The 16,754-nt window shown below is 42.5% G+C and overlaps 1 protein-coding gene across 4 annotated transcripts in view; it reads left to right on the forward strand.

Moving 5' to 3' along the window:
- Window positions 1–16,754, forward strand: part of LOC123755348 (phosphatidylinositol 4-phosphate 3-kinase C2 domain-containing subunit alpha) — a 232,027-nt gene that overhangs the window by 168,404 nt on the left and 46,869 nt on the right. For all 4 annotated transcript variants that reach the window (XM_045737887.2, XM_045737888.2, XM_069327888.1 and 1 more), the window contains exons 20-21: window positions 2,246–2,398; window positions 13,484–13,613. In XM_045737887.2, coding sequence (XP_045593843.1) covers window positions 2,246–2,398; window positions 13,484–13,613 — 283 coding nt within the window. The remainder of the gene's footprint in view (window positions 1–2,245; window positions 2,399–13,483; window positions 13,614–16,754) is intronic.

Consider the following 16,754-nt stretch of genomic DNA (forward strand, 5'->3'; position numbering starts at 1 on the left):
TGTCCCACCTGCGAGCTTCGTCTTGGCGACAGTTTGACGTTCCTGGTGTTTCTATGCACTTTTTCTTGCTCATTGTACGTTGTCTTCTCTTTCGCATCGGGTTGTCTTGCCCTTTCTTGGGTTTTCAGGAGTACAGTTATTTGATGTTTCTTACTGTTGCCTCATTTTGTGCGGTGCTGGCGGAGCCGCTCCAGCTTGCGTTCAGGGTGGACATCACATCTGCCCCATTTAGTACGCTTTCTCGTGTTTTGTTTCACCTCCGGCCTGCTCATGCGTTGCCTGCGCCGTCCTGGTCCTTGATCAGGGTGCCTTTTTATCTTCTCCTCAGTTTGTGGTAGCCACTTCAGTTCAGGTTTCTGCTCTTTGGTGCTGGTGGTAGTCTTGTACGTGTGCAGCCTTTCTCCGTCCTGGCGATGGTCGAGACGGCTGGTTTCCAGAGGGGTTCTTGGGTTATTGATGCTTGATTGGTTTGGCCGGGGGTGCGTCCTGTGTTGTCCGGTTGAGCTTTTTGCCGTTACCTGCGTACCGTGTCTGGGGATGCGCTTTGGTTTGATCCGGTTCCCCTCGTTCCCTGTTTCAGGGCTCGGGGTCTCTCAGAGTTTTTCAGTCTTCCAGCCTGCGGTCTGTCTTTGTGCCCGTGCTGTTCAGATGTTTGCAGCATTTGCTGCTGTGTTGGTGACGTCTAGGGCTCATTTCGGGCGCAGGAAAAAAAATCGTAGGCGACATATTTTGGCTGCAATAGGCTGAGGAAGTCTGGCAAAATGTAGACGTTAACAGAGCAAGCGTCAGAGGCGGTCAGCTCTGCCACAGCTGTCAGGCTGGAGTTGCAACAAAGATATTATTACCTAATTATTTTAATGCCTCTGATTGATTTTTTTTTAGTTTTTTCCAGTAATATTATTAAATAGTGTGTAGTGTGAAATATTTATATAATAAAAGGGGCGAATCATCACGATACTCAAAAGTATTGTGTGAATATTAGTGATTCAATTATTATGTTCATAAAACAATAAACAAATAGTTTACTGTTATTACACTATATACACAGGTTATATATAAGTATCTGCATGTTTTGTTCACCATAACGAACCACTGAGTTAGTATGGTGAGTCAAAAAGCAACGAGGAGTGGCCGCCCCACCAGCCTACCAGCCACTCCCTCCCTCAACAACACCTCACTAGCCGACATTCTCCTCCCACCATACTGATTTTGCTTTTATTCACTATATACAGATGTTATATATAAGTACATATTTTATTCACCATAACTCTAAAACTAAGCTGGTATGGTGGGTTCAAGCAATTTAAAAGATACCTCACCACACACACAGCTGACGGCTGCCTCCCTCACTGGTTGAAGGCCAGAGGCACTATTCTCCACCAACAATAATGTTTGTGGTGTTATTACACTATATACACACACTGTATATAAGTATCTACATGTTTTATTCACCATAACTGTACAACTAAGGTATTATAGTACCCAAAGAGCATATTGGTCACCCTCTACACAGCATGACAAGTCATGCAGATGACACCACCTCTGTCACCCAAATGGCTCCTCCCAACATACTCCTTTTGCTGTTATTACACTAATACACACACGTTATATATAAGTATCTACATTTGTGTTCACCATAGAGAACCACTGAGCTGGTATAGTGAGTGCAGACAACAGGTGGCCACCCAGATTTAGCAAACAATGCTACCTCCCTTAGCATTACTTCTCCCACACAGTGCTAATTATTTCAAGAATTCTGCTTTTATCACAATCCTGGTCATTTTTATCTCAGTCGGGGGTCTCATGTAATACTGTCACCGCTAAATAACAGCAGTTCCGTATTTATTTTGACATTTTTAGGCGATGCTGTGGTCACAAGCTAAACAGCAATGCTGTTAGCTCATGCTGCATGTGCCGGCCTTGGTTGCTCACACAGTACTGTTGCTGTCACACCTGAGAACATTGGTCACAATTTTTTTTAAATCATTTTAAAATTTTCCTCAGGGTGTCTGTTGACAAGAATCCTGAGGAATCTGATGTGGACCCCTGTGTAACCGCGGGCCATTTGAATCGTGGTCGGCACCCTATGTCGTACTGTATATGTATGCCATGCACCTGGTGGGACATGTTACTCCGGTCGTATATATATGCCATACGCAGCTTAAGTGTTAATTGTACTTAAAGAAAATTCATACTAATAGTTTATAATTTTCGTTTGCTGATTAACAATGAGTGAAATTTACAGGCTAGCCCTACATCTCTACCACTTTCACCATCTCTGGAAGTTGCTGGGGTTGATGTGAAAAACTGTTCCTACTTTAACTCATTCACTGTTCCCCTGAAGTTGGCCTTCCTGTCTTCTGAGAAAAATACTGATCCAATTCATGCCATCTTTAAGGTGAGGATAAATATTTTTTGTTTTTTTTGTTTAAATTAGATCTGTGTGTGCTAAATTGGTTAAAGTATTTATTAAATCAGCCCATTTGTGGGTCTGATTTATGAAGAAAATTATTGGAGTTCTGCTGGAAAAATTCCTGTAACTCCAATGAAAGCCAACCCATCACTACAGTTAATTATATTTAAGATAGACATGGATGCAGTTATCCACATATATTTGTCAACATTTTGATATACATACATATTTCATTATCAAAGCTTAAAAGGAAATTTTGCTATGCAGTGAAACCTTCAAAATATGTACAGTATCTCCATATAATGCATATCATGAATTCATCTAATAATAAGAGACTGATTTTGTTAATGGATTGTTCATAAAAAATATGATTCAAGAAATGGATTTTCACTTTTTCATTTTCACTTTCACTGAAATTCTGAGCATATCATATTGTAATTTACAGCAGATCATATATATTTTCCAATTTCTTTGTTTGAACCCTCAGTTGTTTTCCTGAGCTTTAGGCTCTGATGCATTAGAGTGAATGTCAGCAATCAGGCATCTGCTGACTTCAAGGCCTTCTAAATCTACAGGATTAGAATCTGGGGTAGTTACAGAGCTGAGAATATTTTAGGGATCTCAATATATCCTACACCTGGACAAACCGAGAGAGAGTAAAAACTATCGCCTTAAAACATCCAACACTCACAAGAAACAATGAATCAATTTAAAAACATGTCATTTAGTAGTTAAATGCACTAGCTGTAAATTTAGTTTCAATAGACCACAAGGCTCATGTTCAGTTAATGGAAGTTTTTCATGTGTGTTCTGCTCTGGACATTCTTGTCACCCAGTTGCATTTGGAGGCTTCTTATGTTAGTTCCCATACAGCCTTAGTCACTGTGGTAAATGAATCCATATTCTCTGCCTAAATCATTTCCTCCCATTCTCTGTGATGATGTGATGTATTTCTTTACATTTCTGAGATTTCCAGTGGTTTGAATAAGACCCTCTTCAAAGTAGCTCTTAGTTTTGTTTTTTCCTCTGCTCTTTGCTGATGGTTCCCTGTTCATTTCCTCTGTAGATGGACAAACAAATACCCTATATTCTCACCTCTCTGGAATTAGTCCTTAATGCAGTTTGCATTCAATAGGTTTCAAACATTTTTTAAAATGTTTCAATACACAGAGAGTAATCACATTAATGTGACTGCATCAATGAGAAATCCATAGACGCAGTGATGAGGGTTCGAACCTATGCGGTGGATGTTCCCACAAACATGCTTCTAGCAACTAGATCACAACATGGTATAAGGATTGCAACCTGGAGTTCTACTGAATCCACAAGGATTTCCTGCGGCTTCTAATAAAGCCAGAACAGGTTTTTCACATACTACTCCCATGCACTCATAGAAGGATTTTGTCATTGATGCATTTGATGCATTTTCTCTTAATGATTTTCTCATTGATGCAGTCACGTTAGTGTGATTACTCTGTGTATTGAAAGAGGAGCATCAGAGGTAGAACAATTCTTAGATGACAAGAGCCAGAGTGAATGGGTGGATTGTGTAAAAATCCTGTTCTGGCTTCAGTAGAAGCCTCAGGAATCCTTGTGGGTTCAGTAGAACTCCAGGTTGCATTCCTTATACCATGTCGTGGTTTAGTCACTAGAATCGTGTGTGGGAACATCAACCAGTTAGGTTCGAACCATCATCACTGCTACCTCGGATTTTTTTATTGATGCAGTCACGTTAGTGTGATTACTCTGTGTGTTATGTCTTGACTCTCCTAACTATCTAAAGTGCAGGTTTACGTCCAGTACTATCACCTCTTACCATTCAGCATTGACAGAGCCCCTCTTGCTAGCTTTTTATGGTGAATGTGATTAATTTTCCCTTTAAGCTACCATGTAGATTTTTTTTTATCTGGCTGGCTCATGGTCTGCCTGAGCCTACTTGGTCCTTGGATTGTATGTTATGTATTATTCTCTGCCCCTTATTTCTGTGACTCCTCCTTTTATTTTAAAGGAAGAGTTTTATTTTTGTCCTGTAACTGTGCTACAGTAATATTTATGAGCTATTTGTGCATCTGTTAGTGCTCTTTTTGTTAATCCTATTTCTCCTTATATACTGAAGTACGTTACTCTTGTAGCTTTTTTTTCTAATTGAGTCACAGCTATTATAAAGACTTTGGGATTTTGGAGGTCGAACAGTGTCTTGGCCACCCATTATCTTTTAATTGTTCATGCATCCACCAGGTTGAATGTGATCTAAAATATGCTTTGTCGGCAACAGTCTCACAAGTACCAAGAGCTGGTATCAAGAAAACACATGAAGGAATCATACCGAGGTGCAAATTGGGTGGTGATGCACAGTTCTTGACAATGATTGTGGTGGGAGTATGTGTATTTTGAAGTGTAACTATCTAATGCTGTTACTTTTCTCATAATTATTTTCCAAGCAATAAATTTCATTCATAGGTAGTGTTACTAGTTACTAATAGGATCTTCACACAGAGAAATCACATTAATGTGATATATCAAAGAACAAATCCACGAGAGCTGTGAACTGTACCACATGTCGTGGTACAGTTCACTAGAGCGCGTCTGGGAACACTCAGTGCATAGGTTCAAACCCTCATCAAGTCTCCTGTAGATTTGTTAATAGGATCTTCATTGGTGAAATATGTTTTATCTAAAGTAAACTTGGCTCCTTTGTGAGAGTGGCTCCTTTGTGTTTGTCAATGAGGTTGTTCTGTGGCTGTGGTGCGAAGTGGGGGAGGGGAATGTAACCTTGAAGTTACCTTGAAGTGTTTCGGGGCTTAGCGTCCTTGCGGTCCGGTCGTCGACCAGGCCTCCTTGTTGCTGGACTGGTTAACCAGGCTGTTTGACGCGGCTGCTCGCAGCCTGACGTATGAGCCACAGCCTGGTTGATCAGGTATCCTTTGGAGATATTTATCCAGTTCTTTCTTGAACACTGTGAAGGGTCGGCCAGTTATGCCCCTTAAGTGCAGTGGAAGCGTGTTGAACAGTCTCGGGCCTCTGATGTTAATAGAGTTCTCTCTCAGAGTACTTGTTGCACCTCTGCTTTTCAACGGGGGTATTCTGCACATCCTGCCATGCCTTCTGGTCTCATGTGGTGTTATTTCTGTGTGCAGGTTTGGGACCAGCCCCTCTGATATTTTCCATTTATAAATTATTATGTATCTCTCCCACCTGCGCTCAAGAGAATACAGATTTAGGCTCTTTAGTCGATCCCAGTAGTTTAGATGTTTTACCGAGTGGATTCTAGCAGTAAAGGATCTCTGCACGCTCTCCAGGTCAGCAATTTCTCCAGCTTTGAAAAGAGCTGTCATTGTGGAACAGTACTCCACTCTAGAGAGCACTAGCGTCTTGAAAAGTACCGTCTCCACTCGATCATCCGGACTATATGGGAAGGACCCCCAGCCGGATTATCACATTTTTCGGATAATGGTACTTTTTCACCTACGAGTCCAAAAGTGACCATTTCCAACTATTTTTATACTACAAACAAAATAATTTGAATTGCCTTGCCACATACAATTATTAAATATTCAACTAGAAACCTCAACTTACCTTGTTGGTGTTCGTCTTCTTGATTGATGCCACACATCTTGAAGTTAAAAATTCTTAACAATTTACGTAACCTATACTAACACAACACTAAAATTAACACTTAAAATTACTGTACAGTTCATAAGCTAAGTTAGTTTTGACTGCCAGCTGCTGAAGCCTCACTGGTTAAAGGCATTTGGGTTGCCTGTGAGGCCTCACTTGTTGAAGCGCTTGCATGCCCTCACTTGTTGAAGGCGCTTGGCTTGCCTGTGACGCCTCACTTGTTAAAGGCGCTTGCTTGCGCCTCACTTGTTGAAGGAGCTTGGCTTGCCTGTGGCGCCTCACTTGTTGAAGGCGCTTGGCTTGCCTGTAGCGCCTCACTTGCTGAAGGCGCTTGGCTGCCTGTGACGCCTCACTGGTTGAACAACACGTAACTTGTCTTTAATTGCTAGGACAATCTTCTTCCTCTTAACACTTCCAGAACGATTGATGCTGCTACCAGACATATTCTTGGCCAAAAATGTTCAAAGTTACTATGAAAATTAAGAAAGTTATTTAAAAAAATATTTCACTAATGGCGCAGCACTGTGAGGCCGCACTGGTTGAGGTGAATAACAATGACTTGTCTTTAATTGTTAGGACAACTTTCTTCCTCTTAACACCTCCAGAACGACTGATGCTGCTATCAGACATAGTCTTGGCCAAAATTGTTCAAAGTTACTATGAAAATAAAAAAGTTATGTAAAAAAATATTTCACTAATGGCGCAGCACTGTGTATAACACGAGGGATGGACACACATGGGTTGACCAGTGTTGGACGGGTCCACTTGGGGTGGGGCAGCTATAGCACGTTACGTAGGCCGCCAGGAGGAAAAAATTCAAAATATTTTTGAAGGAAACTTCAGCCTGTGCACAATGCTTTTAGGAAACTTATTTATTTGTTATTACATAATTACTAGTACTTATTTCATTTGTTTTTGGCTATGATTAATTGTTCTAAAATTAATGGTAATTCCTGTACCCAGGTGGTCCCTCCCGACGCACCCCTCCCACCATCCCAACACCACCCACCCACCCACCCACCCCACCCCCTCCTCCACAGTGCGTCTAGAGCCACAGACGGGATTAATACGGCCAAACCAGCTTTTATCCGGTTCCTGTGGCCATTTTGGCCGGATATTGTGATAACTTTATCCGATCACAATTTTGGCCGTATAAGGGCGTTTTCCGGATGTTTGAATCCCGGATAATCGCGGGGTTACAGTATCATCATTGGTATAGCATCTATAGTGTGAAAGGTTCTTGTTATCCAACCTGTCATTTTTCTTGCAGTTGTGATGGCTACTTTATTGTGTTCTTTGAAGGTAAGGTCTTCCGATATGAGTACACCCAAATCCTTTACATTGCCTTTTCGTTCTATGTTACGATTTGACTGAGTTTTGTACGTGGTTTCTGTTTTTATATTTAAATTTTTTCCGTAGCGCATAAGCTGGAACTTATCTTCGTTAAACACCATAGCATTTACCTATGCTATGGTGCACCTAGCACTCTACCATTTCTGTAGCCCATAGAAAGACCTGATTTACGTCTGATTGGAGGTTTGCCGTGTCCTCTATGTTATCTACTCTCATGAAAATCCTAGTGTCATCTGTAAAGGATAATACAGTACTATAGATTGTGTTCATGTTTATGTCCGATATGAGGATGAGAACAAGTACTGGAGCAAGCACAGTACCCTGGGGGACTGAGCTCTTCACAGTTGATGGACTGGATTTTATTTTATTGACTATTTTACACGTGCATCACACTTTGGAGCCGGCTGTAAGCTAGGGCTCTGGGCCACCTGGTGGCAGCCATTGTTACTAATAGGTTTGAGCTTGTTTTGAGCGATTCAGTCGTTTACAGAGTTGTTTGGCAACAATGTAGCAACAATGGTGCTAGAAAAGTAGCACGACTCAAAAGTGCATATACTTAGTTCTAGGTGTACCATGCAGATGAAACTGGATTGGTTAGAGGTGGTTTGCCATCAGAAACATTAGTACAGATGGATTAAAAGAAACTACACTATTCCATATCATAAAATAAAAAATTTTTTTTTTTTTTTTGGGGGGGGGAAGCCCCTTCGGAGCCATCCAGGCTGATATGGACATACAGTGGTACCTCGGTTTAAGGGTTTAATCCATTCCTGGAGACAGCTCGTATTCCGAAAACTCATAATCCGAAGCTAATTTCCCCATAAGAAATAATGTGAAATGAATTAATCCGTTCCTGACTACCCCAAAAACCTCATTTCAAACTAAATTTTATACCTAATTCATCTAAATAAATCTACAATACTATGTTCAAGTTATTACTTACCCTTGTTGATGAATGCTGTAGGCGTATGTTAGATGGTGAGGAGGGGGGAGGAGGAGAGGTGTTACTGTTTTGAAGGGGAGTCCCCTTCCATTATAACATCAGGCAGTGAGGACCTTTCTGGTGTGCACTCCCTGGCACGTTTTGCCTGCAAACCACTAGGCCCTGGTTATGGCTCACTGCTCAATTTTCTCACAACAAATCTGTCCATAGAAGCTTGTTTTCCCTTCTGCACAAGCTGTCTCTGTAGTAAGGCATCACATTGTCATTGAAAAGATTAAGGCAACGGCCTACTACAGCTTTCTCTGGGTGAGTCTTTTCAATGAAAGTTTGCATCTCTTCCCACAGTTCAACAACCCGTGTACCATTTTCATACTTCCGAATGATCTCTTGTTTCTCCTCTATTGTCATCCTCACATGAGCTTTCTTGCCTTGATCCTTACCACTGGCTTTCTTGAAACCCATGGTGAGATATATAATAACTTTTATGGTCAAATGACCAAAAATCCAACAAAACACTGAAAATCTGGGTGAAGAATTGACGTGGGATAGTCACTGGGCGCAAGACACTGGTAAACTGAGGGGTGAGGGGCGACGATAGCTGTACCACCACGCACTAGTTCAGCCTGTACGCGTATCAACAAACTCGTGTTCCAAGGTAACCCTCGCCTTCCGAGGCACATTTTCCGAGCAAATCATACTCGTATTCCGAAAAACTCGTATTCAGGGACACTCGTATTCCGAGGTACCACTGTATTAAACTTTGGCATCAGTCAATGTGAATTTAGTTCTAGGCCTACCGGGGACCACAAGTCAGAACCTGGGCCCCTCACAGAGGCACTAGGAGCAATGGCCTATAGAGATGCGCATGTTGTTATGGAGCATTCTATGTCTGCCATCGACTGGGTCAGGCACCCAGAAAGGTAAGCATCCCAAAACAAGTCCCTATTCTGGTTGAAACTACTGTAACCCTGCGATTATCCGGGATTCAAACATGTGGAAAACGCCCTTATACGGCCAAAATCGTGATCGGATAAAGTTATCACAATATCCGACCAAAATGGCCACAGGAACCGGATAAAAGCTGGTTTGGCTGGATAAAAATTCGGCCATACCGTATTTATCCCGTCTGTGGCTCTAGACGCATGGTGGAGGGGATGGGGTGGGTGGGTGGGTGGGTGGTGTTGGGACGGTGGGAGGGGTGCGTCGGGAGGGACCACCTGGGTAAAGGAATTACCATTAATTTTAGAACAATTAATCATAGCCAAAAACAAATGAAATAAGTACTAGTAATTATGTAATAACAAATAAATAAGTTTCTTAAAAGCAATGTGCACAGCTGAAGTTTCCTTAAAAAATATTGTGAGCTTTTTTTCCTCCTGGCGGCCTACGTAACGTGCTATAGCTGCCCCACCCCAAGTGGACCTGTCCAACACTGGTCAACCCATGTGCGTCCGTCCCTCATGTTATACACAGTGCTGCACCATTAGTGAAATATTTTTTTAAATAACTTTTTTATTTTCATAGTAACTTTAAACATTTTTGGCCAAGAATATGTCTGGTAGCAGCATCAATCGTTCTGGAGGTGTTAAGAGGAAGAAGGTTGTGCTAGCAATTAAAGACAAGTTACGTGTTGTTCAACCAGTGAGGCGTCACAGGCAGCCAAATGCCTTCAACAAGTGAGGCGCCACAGGCAAGCCAAGCGCTTTCAGCAAGTGAGGCGCTACAGGCAAGCAAGCGGGGCATCACAGGCAAGCCAAGTGCCTTCAACAAGTGAGGCTTCACAGGCAAACCAAGCGCTTTCAACAAGCGAGGCGCAAGCAAGCGCCTTTAACAAGTGAGGCGTCACAGGCAAGCCAAGCGCCTTCAACAAGTGAGGTAATGCAAGCGCTTCAACAAGTGAGGCGCATGCAAGCGCCTTCAACAAGTGAGGCCTCACAGGCAACTCAAATGCCTTCAACCAGTGGGGCTTCAGCAGCTGGCAGTCAAAACTAACTTTGCTTAATGATCTGTACTGTAATTTTAAGTGTTAATTTTAGTGTTGTGTTAGTATAGGTTACGTAAATTGTTAAGAATTCTTAACTTCAAGATGTGTGGTATGTGGAAAGGCAATTCAAATTATGTTGTTTGTAGTATAAAAATAGTTGGAAATGGTCACTTTTGGACTCGTAGGTGAAAAAGTACCATTATCTGAAAAATGTGATAATCCAGCTGGGGGTTTCTTCCCATATAGTCTGGATGATCGAGTGGAGACAGTACTACTGAAATTCAAACAAGTGGACAGAACTCCTCAATTAAATATGAGCAAACGAGCATGACGTCATCACGTGCTGCGCCGCCGTCTGCGCAGCTTCCCCCTCCCTGGGAAGGGGAGGGGGAGCTCCCTGACAGGGAGCCGGTCGGCCGAGCGGACAGCACGCAGGACTTGTGATCTTGTGGTCCTGGGTTCGATCCTGTGGTCCGGGGTTCGATCCCAGGTGCCGGCGTGAAACAATGGGCAGTCTCTCTTTCACCCTATGTGCTCCTGTTACCTAGCAGTAAAATAGGTACCTGGGTGTTAGTTAGCTGTCACAGGCTGCTTCCTGGGGTGGAGGCCTGGGAAATCATCTCAAGATAACCTCAAGACCCCTTGGGCCAGTTACCCACATGTCAGTTCTTTGGCTGATGTGAATGGCAAAGGTCGTGCGACTCTGGCTTTCTGTTCTCTGCTCTGTGCCTTGTGGTGTAGTATGAATTCTTCTCATGTGGTGCACGAGCCAGGAGTACTCTCACAAGCACTTGGGCTGCATGCACCTAGGGTCACCTTCCTCTGGTGCTTTGTAAGTACTGCCCTTGGTGCTTGGGGCCTCTTTCCACAAGTCACCTTGGGGTCTACCTCTGCTTGGTCTTTTGCTGATTGGTGATTGACCACCCTTAGTGTGCTGGGGTGTTTTCTGCACCCTTGTTTGCCTTTGAGAAGGGGTAGTTTGCACTAGTACGGGCACAGGGTACTGCACAGCTAGCTGTCACCTCTCATAGTGCCCAGCTCTGTTCCGCCTGGGTACGTTGTCCTCTTGCAAAGTTTTTCTTTTGTTTTTGTTTCTCTGCCTGGAGGGGGTGGGGGGGGGGTGGCTGCCCTTGTGTTAGGTTGTTTCCATTGTCTTGGTGGTACCTCCACTAGGTCCCCGTGAGGGGACTTGTCCTGGGGGGGGGGGGGGGGGTTGTGCAGCTTTAGTAGCTCTCTTGGTAGTCTTGGGCACCGATTAGCAGTCCCCTGCCTGAGCTTCCCTTAGCAATACCAGTCTAAGGGCCCTAGGAAACCCCACGGGGGCGCATGGATCCAATGGATGCGACCCCTGGGCCCCCTCTCGCTTTGTACGACTTTGAGGGTTTCTCTGTCCCCTTGTCTCAGGGTGATTCTCACCGTTTTTCCCTCCATCATACTGCCTGTTGGGTTGGTGACACCTTCAACCCAGAGTCCTGTAAGTTTTGTTGCTTGCTAGTGACTCAGTTCACCCAGTCCACTGATGATTCTCTTTGGGTGCAGGCAACTCGGGCGTTGCATGCTAGGTTTAGCTTGCTGCAACGCTCTAGGTTGGTTGCTGTTCCAGAAGCCTCGAGGCCGCCCCATTTTGGTTATATGGACCCGGACTTGGGGGTGGTTGTCGCTTTGACTCTGGTTCAGTCCACGCCCCCTCGTCCTTTCCCTGCTATGGTTCATTCTCATGCTCCTCCCATTCCCCCCTGCATCTGGCTCCAAAGCATCTGAGGGCTTCGGGGTCAGAGCAGGGTTTAGCTGGTTTTAAGACTCCATGGCATCCCTCCCTCTCTCCAGTCGGCGGTGTTCTTCGCGTATTTTGACATCCAGCCTAAGAACTGGTAGTTGGATCACCGGGGAGGGGGGGATGGAAGGGGTTATGCAGACAGTGGCACATCAACATGATGACTTCATGCTAGTTTGCTAATTTTCGTTTGGCGAGTTCTACCAGGGAGCCCTGGTCCCTGGTAGGTCTGAACTCCTTAGCTAATGTCCCGGTCTAATATAACATACATTAGCCCGATAAGCTCCAGGGAGCCTCTGGGGCTCACCCAGAAAATGGCGTTTCATTACATTCAACGCAGGTTTTTTGGCTTTTTTGATGTCCAGCCTCAGAACTGGGGTTGAGTACCCAGCATGGGGTCTGGGGCTCCCCCTTCCCCCTCCTAGGGAGGGGGGAGCTGCGTGGACAGGCAGTACAGTGGCGGGTGTGACGTCATGCTTGTTTGCTTGTTTTCAGATTGGGGAGTTCTACTTAGCAGTTCGGTTTTCAGTAGCAATGTTGCACAAGTTGGGGGCTATTTGGGGATGCCTCCCTTTCTGGGTGCCTAACCCTGGCAGATGGCAGACATAGAATTCTTTCAATCACTTGGGGGTTTCTATAGGCCATTGCTCTTCATGCCTCTCTAAAGGGGCTAGGTTCTGGCTCATGGTACCTGGTAGGTTTAGAACTCCATTTGAATTGACTGATGCCACGGTCTAATGCATACATATCAGTCCGGTATAGCTCCGGGAAGCCTCCGGGACTATTTTTCAAGCAAAACTAGTTCACAATAAGTTAGTTAAAATTGCTTTCCAAATTTAGACCAAATAACAAATAAAAGTATTATGTATTGAAGTTCAGAGGAAAACAAGTGAGTTATTTTTGGGTGCAAAATCAAAACCATCAAGCTCCCAGTATTATGAGTTACAGTAGTCAAAAGTTTTATTTTACACGGAGTACATTTTGCATAGTTTGGACTATATTGTATCATATAATTGATCTTTAGATCAGTAGAGTTTTGGCGACCTAAAAACAGCGTTTAATCAAGTTTGGAAGTACAGTAATATTATTAAATTGAAATACTGCAGTGTGAGGTGCCAGAAGATTAAAAGTGCAAACACATAGACAATGAGAGAGTACTAAAGTATGAGGAACTAAAATTTAGGCCAAATACTGAAACAAATTTTCTTTACATTTCTCCAAATTATTAAATGGAATCTCAACTGAGTGCTGATGCATATTTTATTGGGATAGACTATCTGGTGTACTAACCTAATCTACGTATATAATCTTTCATTGCATTTATTTAATAATTTCTAAAATAATATTTTTCTCTCAATTATCCTAGCAGATGATGATTGATAATGTTATCCTTCACAGGTAGGAGATGACCTTCGCCAGGACATGTTAGTGATCCAGATGATTCGTCTGATGGACAAGCTGTGGTTGAAAGAGGGAATTGACCTTAAAGTTGTCACATTTAGTGTTGTTCCCACAGGAGATAAAATTGGTAAAATAATTATTTAATTACCTTCTTTTCATACAGTACATTATTTTACTAAGTTGATTATAATTGCTATTTTGTTATGAGTTACATTAAGATAAATTGTTTGTTTGTAAAGTGATTCACTTCCTCAGAATAGACAATGAAGTCTCCAACTGCTTATTTATTTGCTCATAGTCCATGTCCTTTATGCTTATTCAGTGACCAATTTTTAGCTTAGACTTTAGTATTCCTGAAGCATGCATGTCAATGAGGGTCATTATACTAAACTACAGCTTGACGTTTAGATCTGGAACCTGCACCTTTCCAAGAAGCAGAAATTAAAAGCAGATTCTTATATCTATGTGTGGGACATGTAAGAAATTTACAGTGGAACCTCCATTTACGAATTTAATCCATTCCCAGAGATGGATGACAAATTTTCTCATAAGAAATAATGTAAATTGAATTAATCCGTTCCATACTCTCAAAAATATTAACTTCAAAATACATTTCATACATAATACACACACACACACACGTATTCTGTACTATTGTATGTACAAGTTATAGCTTACCTTTATTGATGACTTGTTGGCAGATGGCAGGTGAGGAGGAGCGGGGGGGGGGGGGGGGTTGGGAGGATAGGTGTTACTGTTTGGAAGGGAAGTCCCCTTCCCTTCCAAACTTCCCTTCTTGATGACTTCTGTACCACAAGAAAGCTGCCTCTCTCCTACTCTATTCAACATGTATACAGCTTATCTACGCCAACTCCAACATGAAGAATACATCTCATCTGCTGACGATGTCACCCAAATAATTTGCCAACCAAGACCATCAAAGTTGCTACTAGCCAACAAGACCAAGGCATCAATTGAATTCATAAACAACTTTGAGAAGGAATGGAAAATTAGCACAAATAAACAAAAGTTCTAAATAATACACATTGCAAAAACAAACCCAGACCTCCCATTATCCATGACAACTGCCCAATCCAATATGCGAATGTAGGCAGAATATTGGGACTCATGATCGATAGAACAGGGATAAAAATTCACGTGAGGGGCTGATTAAACAAAGCCAAAGCAGCCTAAGGAATACTGAGGAGATTCCGAAATCTCAGTACAAACATAGATACACTTATATAAGGCTCTAGTCCGGCTGCATCTAGAATAACCCTCAGTACCACTGCATACCTTAAAGAAAATTAACATACATAAACTACAAGCAGTGCAAAATAAGGCACTAAAGAGAGCAGCAAAACACCATTCACCATATGATCAGACAATCCAGGAGCTCCATGAACTCCTGAACATACAGCCACTAAACAACAACAAAACACACACACACACACACACACACACACACACACACACACACACACACACACACACGCACGCACGCACGCACGCACGCACGCACGCACGCTGCAGAAGAGATGAAAATCATAGAGAAAATAGTAGGTTTAGGAGAAGGCACAAAGGAAAATGTCAGTGATTTTAGAAGAATAGGAAAATATGAGAAAGACAAGAACCGCCCCTTAAGGGTGACGTTTAATGGAGTGAAAAACATGATGGAAGTGCTAAAAAATGCCAGGAAATTGCAGTGATGAGGTTGGCAAACTTTGGTCAATAAGACAAGACCTCTCCAAGGAAGACAGAGAAAAGCTGAAAATGAACCTAATTGAGGCAAAACGTCTAAATGGAGACAGAAATTCTTTTTTCTACAAAGTGACAGGGACTGGAAAGCTTGTGAAATGGTACATAAAAACAAAGCAACAAGATTAGTAGTGGAAGGGGAGTAAAGAGCAAAGGAAAAGGGAACATGTTCCTGAAAATTGTATATACCAACATAGATGGAGTGAGGTCAAAAACTTTGGAGTTGCAAGAAATAATCCAGCTTCGGGTCCCAGATATTGTCACATTATCAGAGACGAAACTTGAAGGAAATATAATAAATGAAGTCATATTCCCAAGAGGCTATTCAGTTTGGAGACGTGACAGGAAAACTAGGAAGGGAGGAGGAGTGGCGGCTGTACTGGTGAAAAAACACCTGAAGGTAAGAGAGTTAATATTTGAAAACCCTCAAGATATTGACATAATGGCATTGCAGATCTGGAATCAGGATGATAAGCTGATAATTTTAAATGCCTACAGCCCACCAGCAAGCAACACATGGACAAAGGAAGAACTGGATGACAAACGAGAGGGCCTCATAATGGTCATGAGAGATATTATTGTACAAGCAGATGAAGATAAATCACGACTGTTGATACTGGGGGACTTCAACTTTAAAGCAATAGACTGGGAGGCCTATGAAGCAAGAACGTTGGACTTTTGGACATGCAGATTTGTGGACCTCATTCTGGAGACATTCTTGTATCAACACATAAAGCAGGCCACAAGAATGAGGGAAGGAGATATACCGTCAGTACTGGATCTAGTATTCACCAGGAAAGAAGAAGAGATATTTGACATCCAGTACCTTCCTCCCTTGGGAAAGAGTGATCACGTCCTGTTAGACATTGATTATGCTTTAAGGTATCATCTAGAAGAAAATGGGGACATTGAAACAGTTGATAAACTCGATTTAAGGAGAGGTCACTATGGGGAAGTTTGAAATTTTTTTAATGAGTGTAATTGGACAGAATTGTTGCTAGGCAGGGAAGTAAATGAAATGTATGCCAAATTTTTAAAAATATACGTGGAAGGCACACAAACATTCATACCAAAACAGAGAGGCAGGGCCAGAAAACAGGATTGGTTCGACAGAAATTGTGAGAGGGCCAGAGACCAAAAGACACAAAAATGGAATCAGTATAGGAAGAGGCCAAACCCCCAAACATACCAGCGATACAAAGATGCGAGAAACAACTATACCGCAGTAAGGAGAGAGGCAGAATTTTTTTTTTAAAAAGGGATAGCGGATAAATGTAAAACAGAACCGGGCCTATTCTACAAATTCATAAACAACAAATTGCAGGTAAAGGATAATATCCAGAGGTTGAGAATGGGAAACAGATTCACGGAAAATGAAAAGGAAGTGTGTGAAACATTAAATGAAAAGTTCCAAAGTGTGTTTGTACAAAATAAAATCTTCATAGAACCAGCATCAATAAGAATTCCAGAGAACAACATAGAGTGGATAGAGTTGTCTAGAGATGAAGTG

This window comes from Procambarus clarkii, chromosome 20 (assembly GCF_040958095.1).
Source record: "Procambarus clarkii isolate CNS0578487 chromosome 20, FALCON_Pclarkii_2.0, whole genome shotgun sequence".
NCBI classification, from domain to species: Eukaryota; Metazoa; Arthropoda; class Malacostraca; order Decapoda; family Cambaridae; genus Procambarus; species Procambarus clarkii.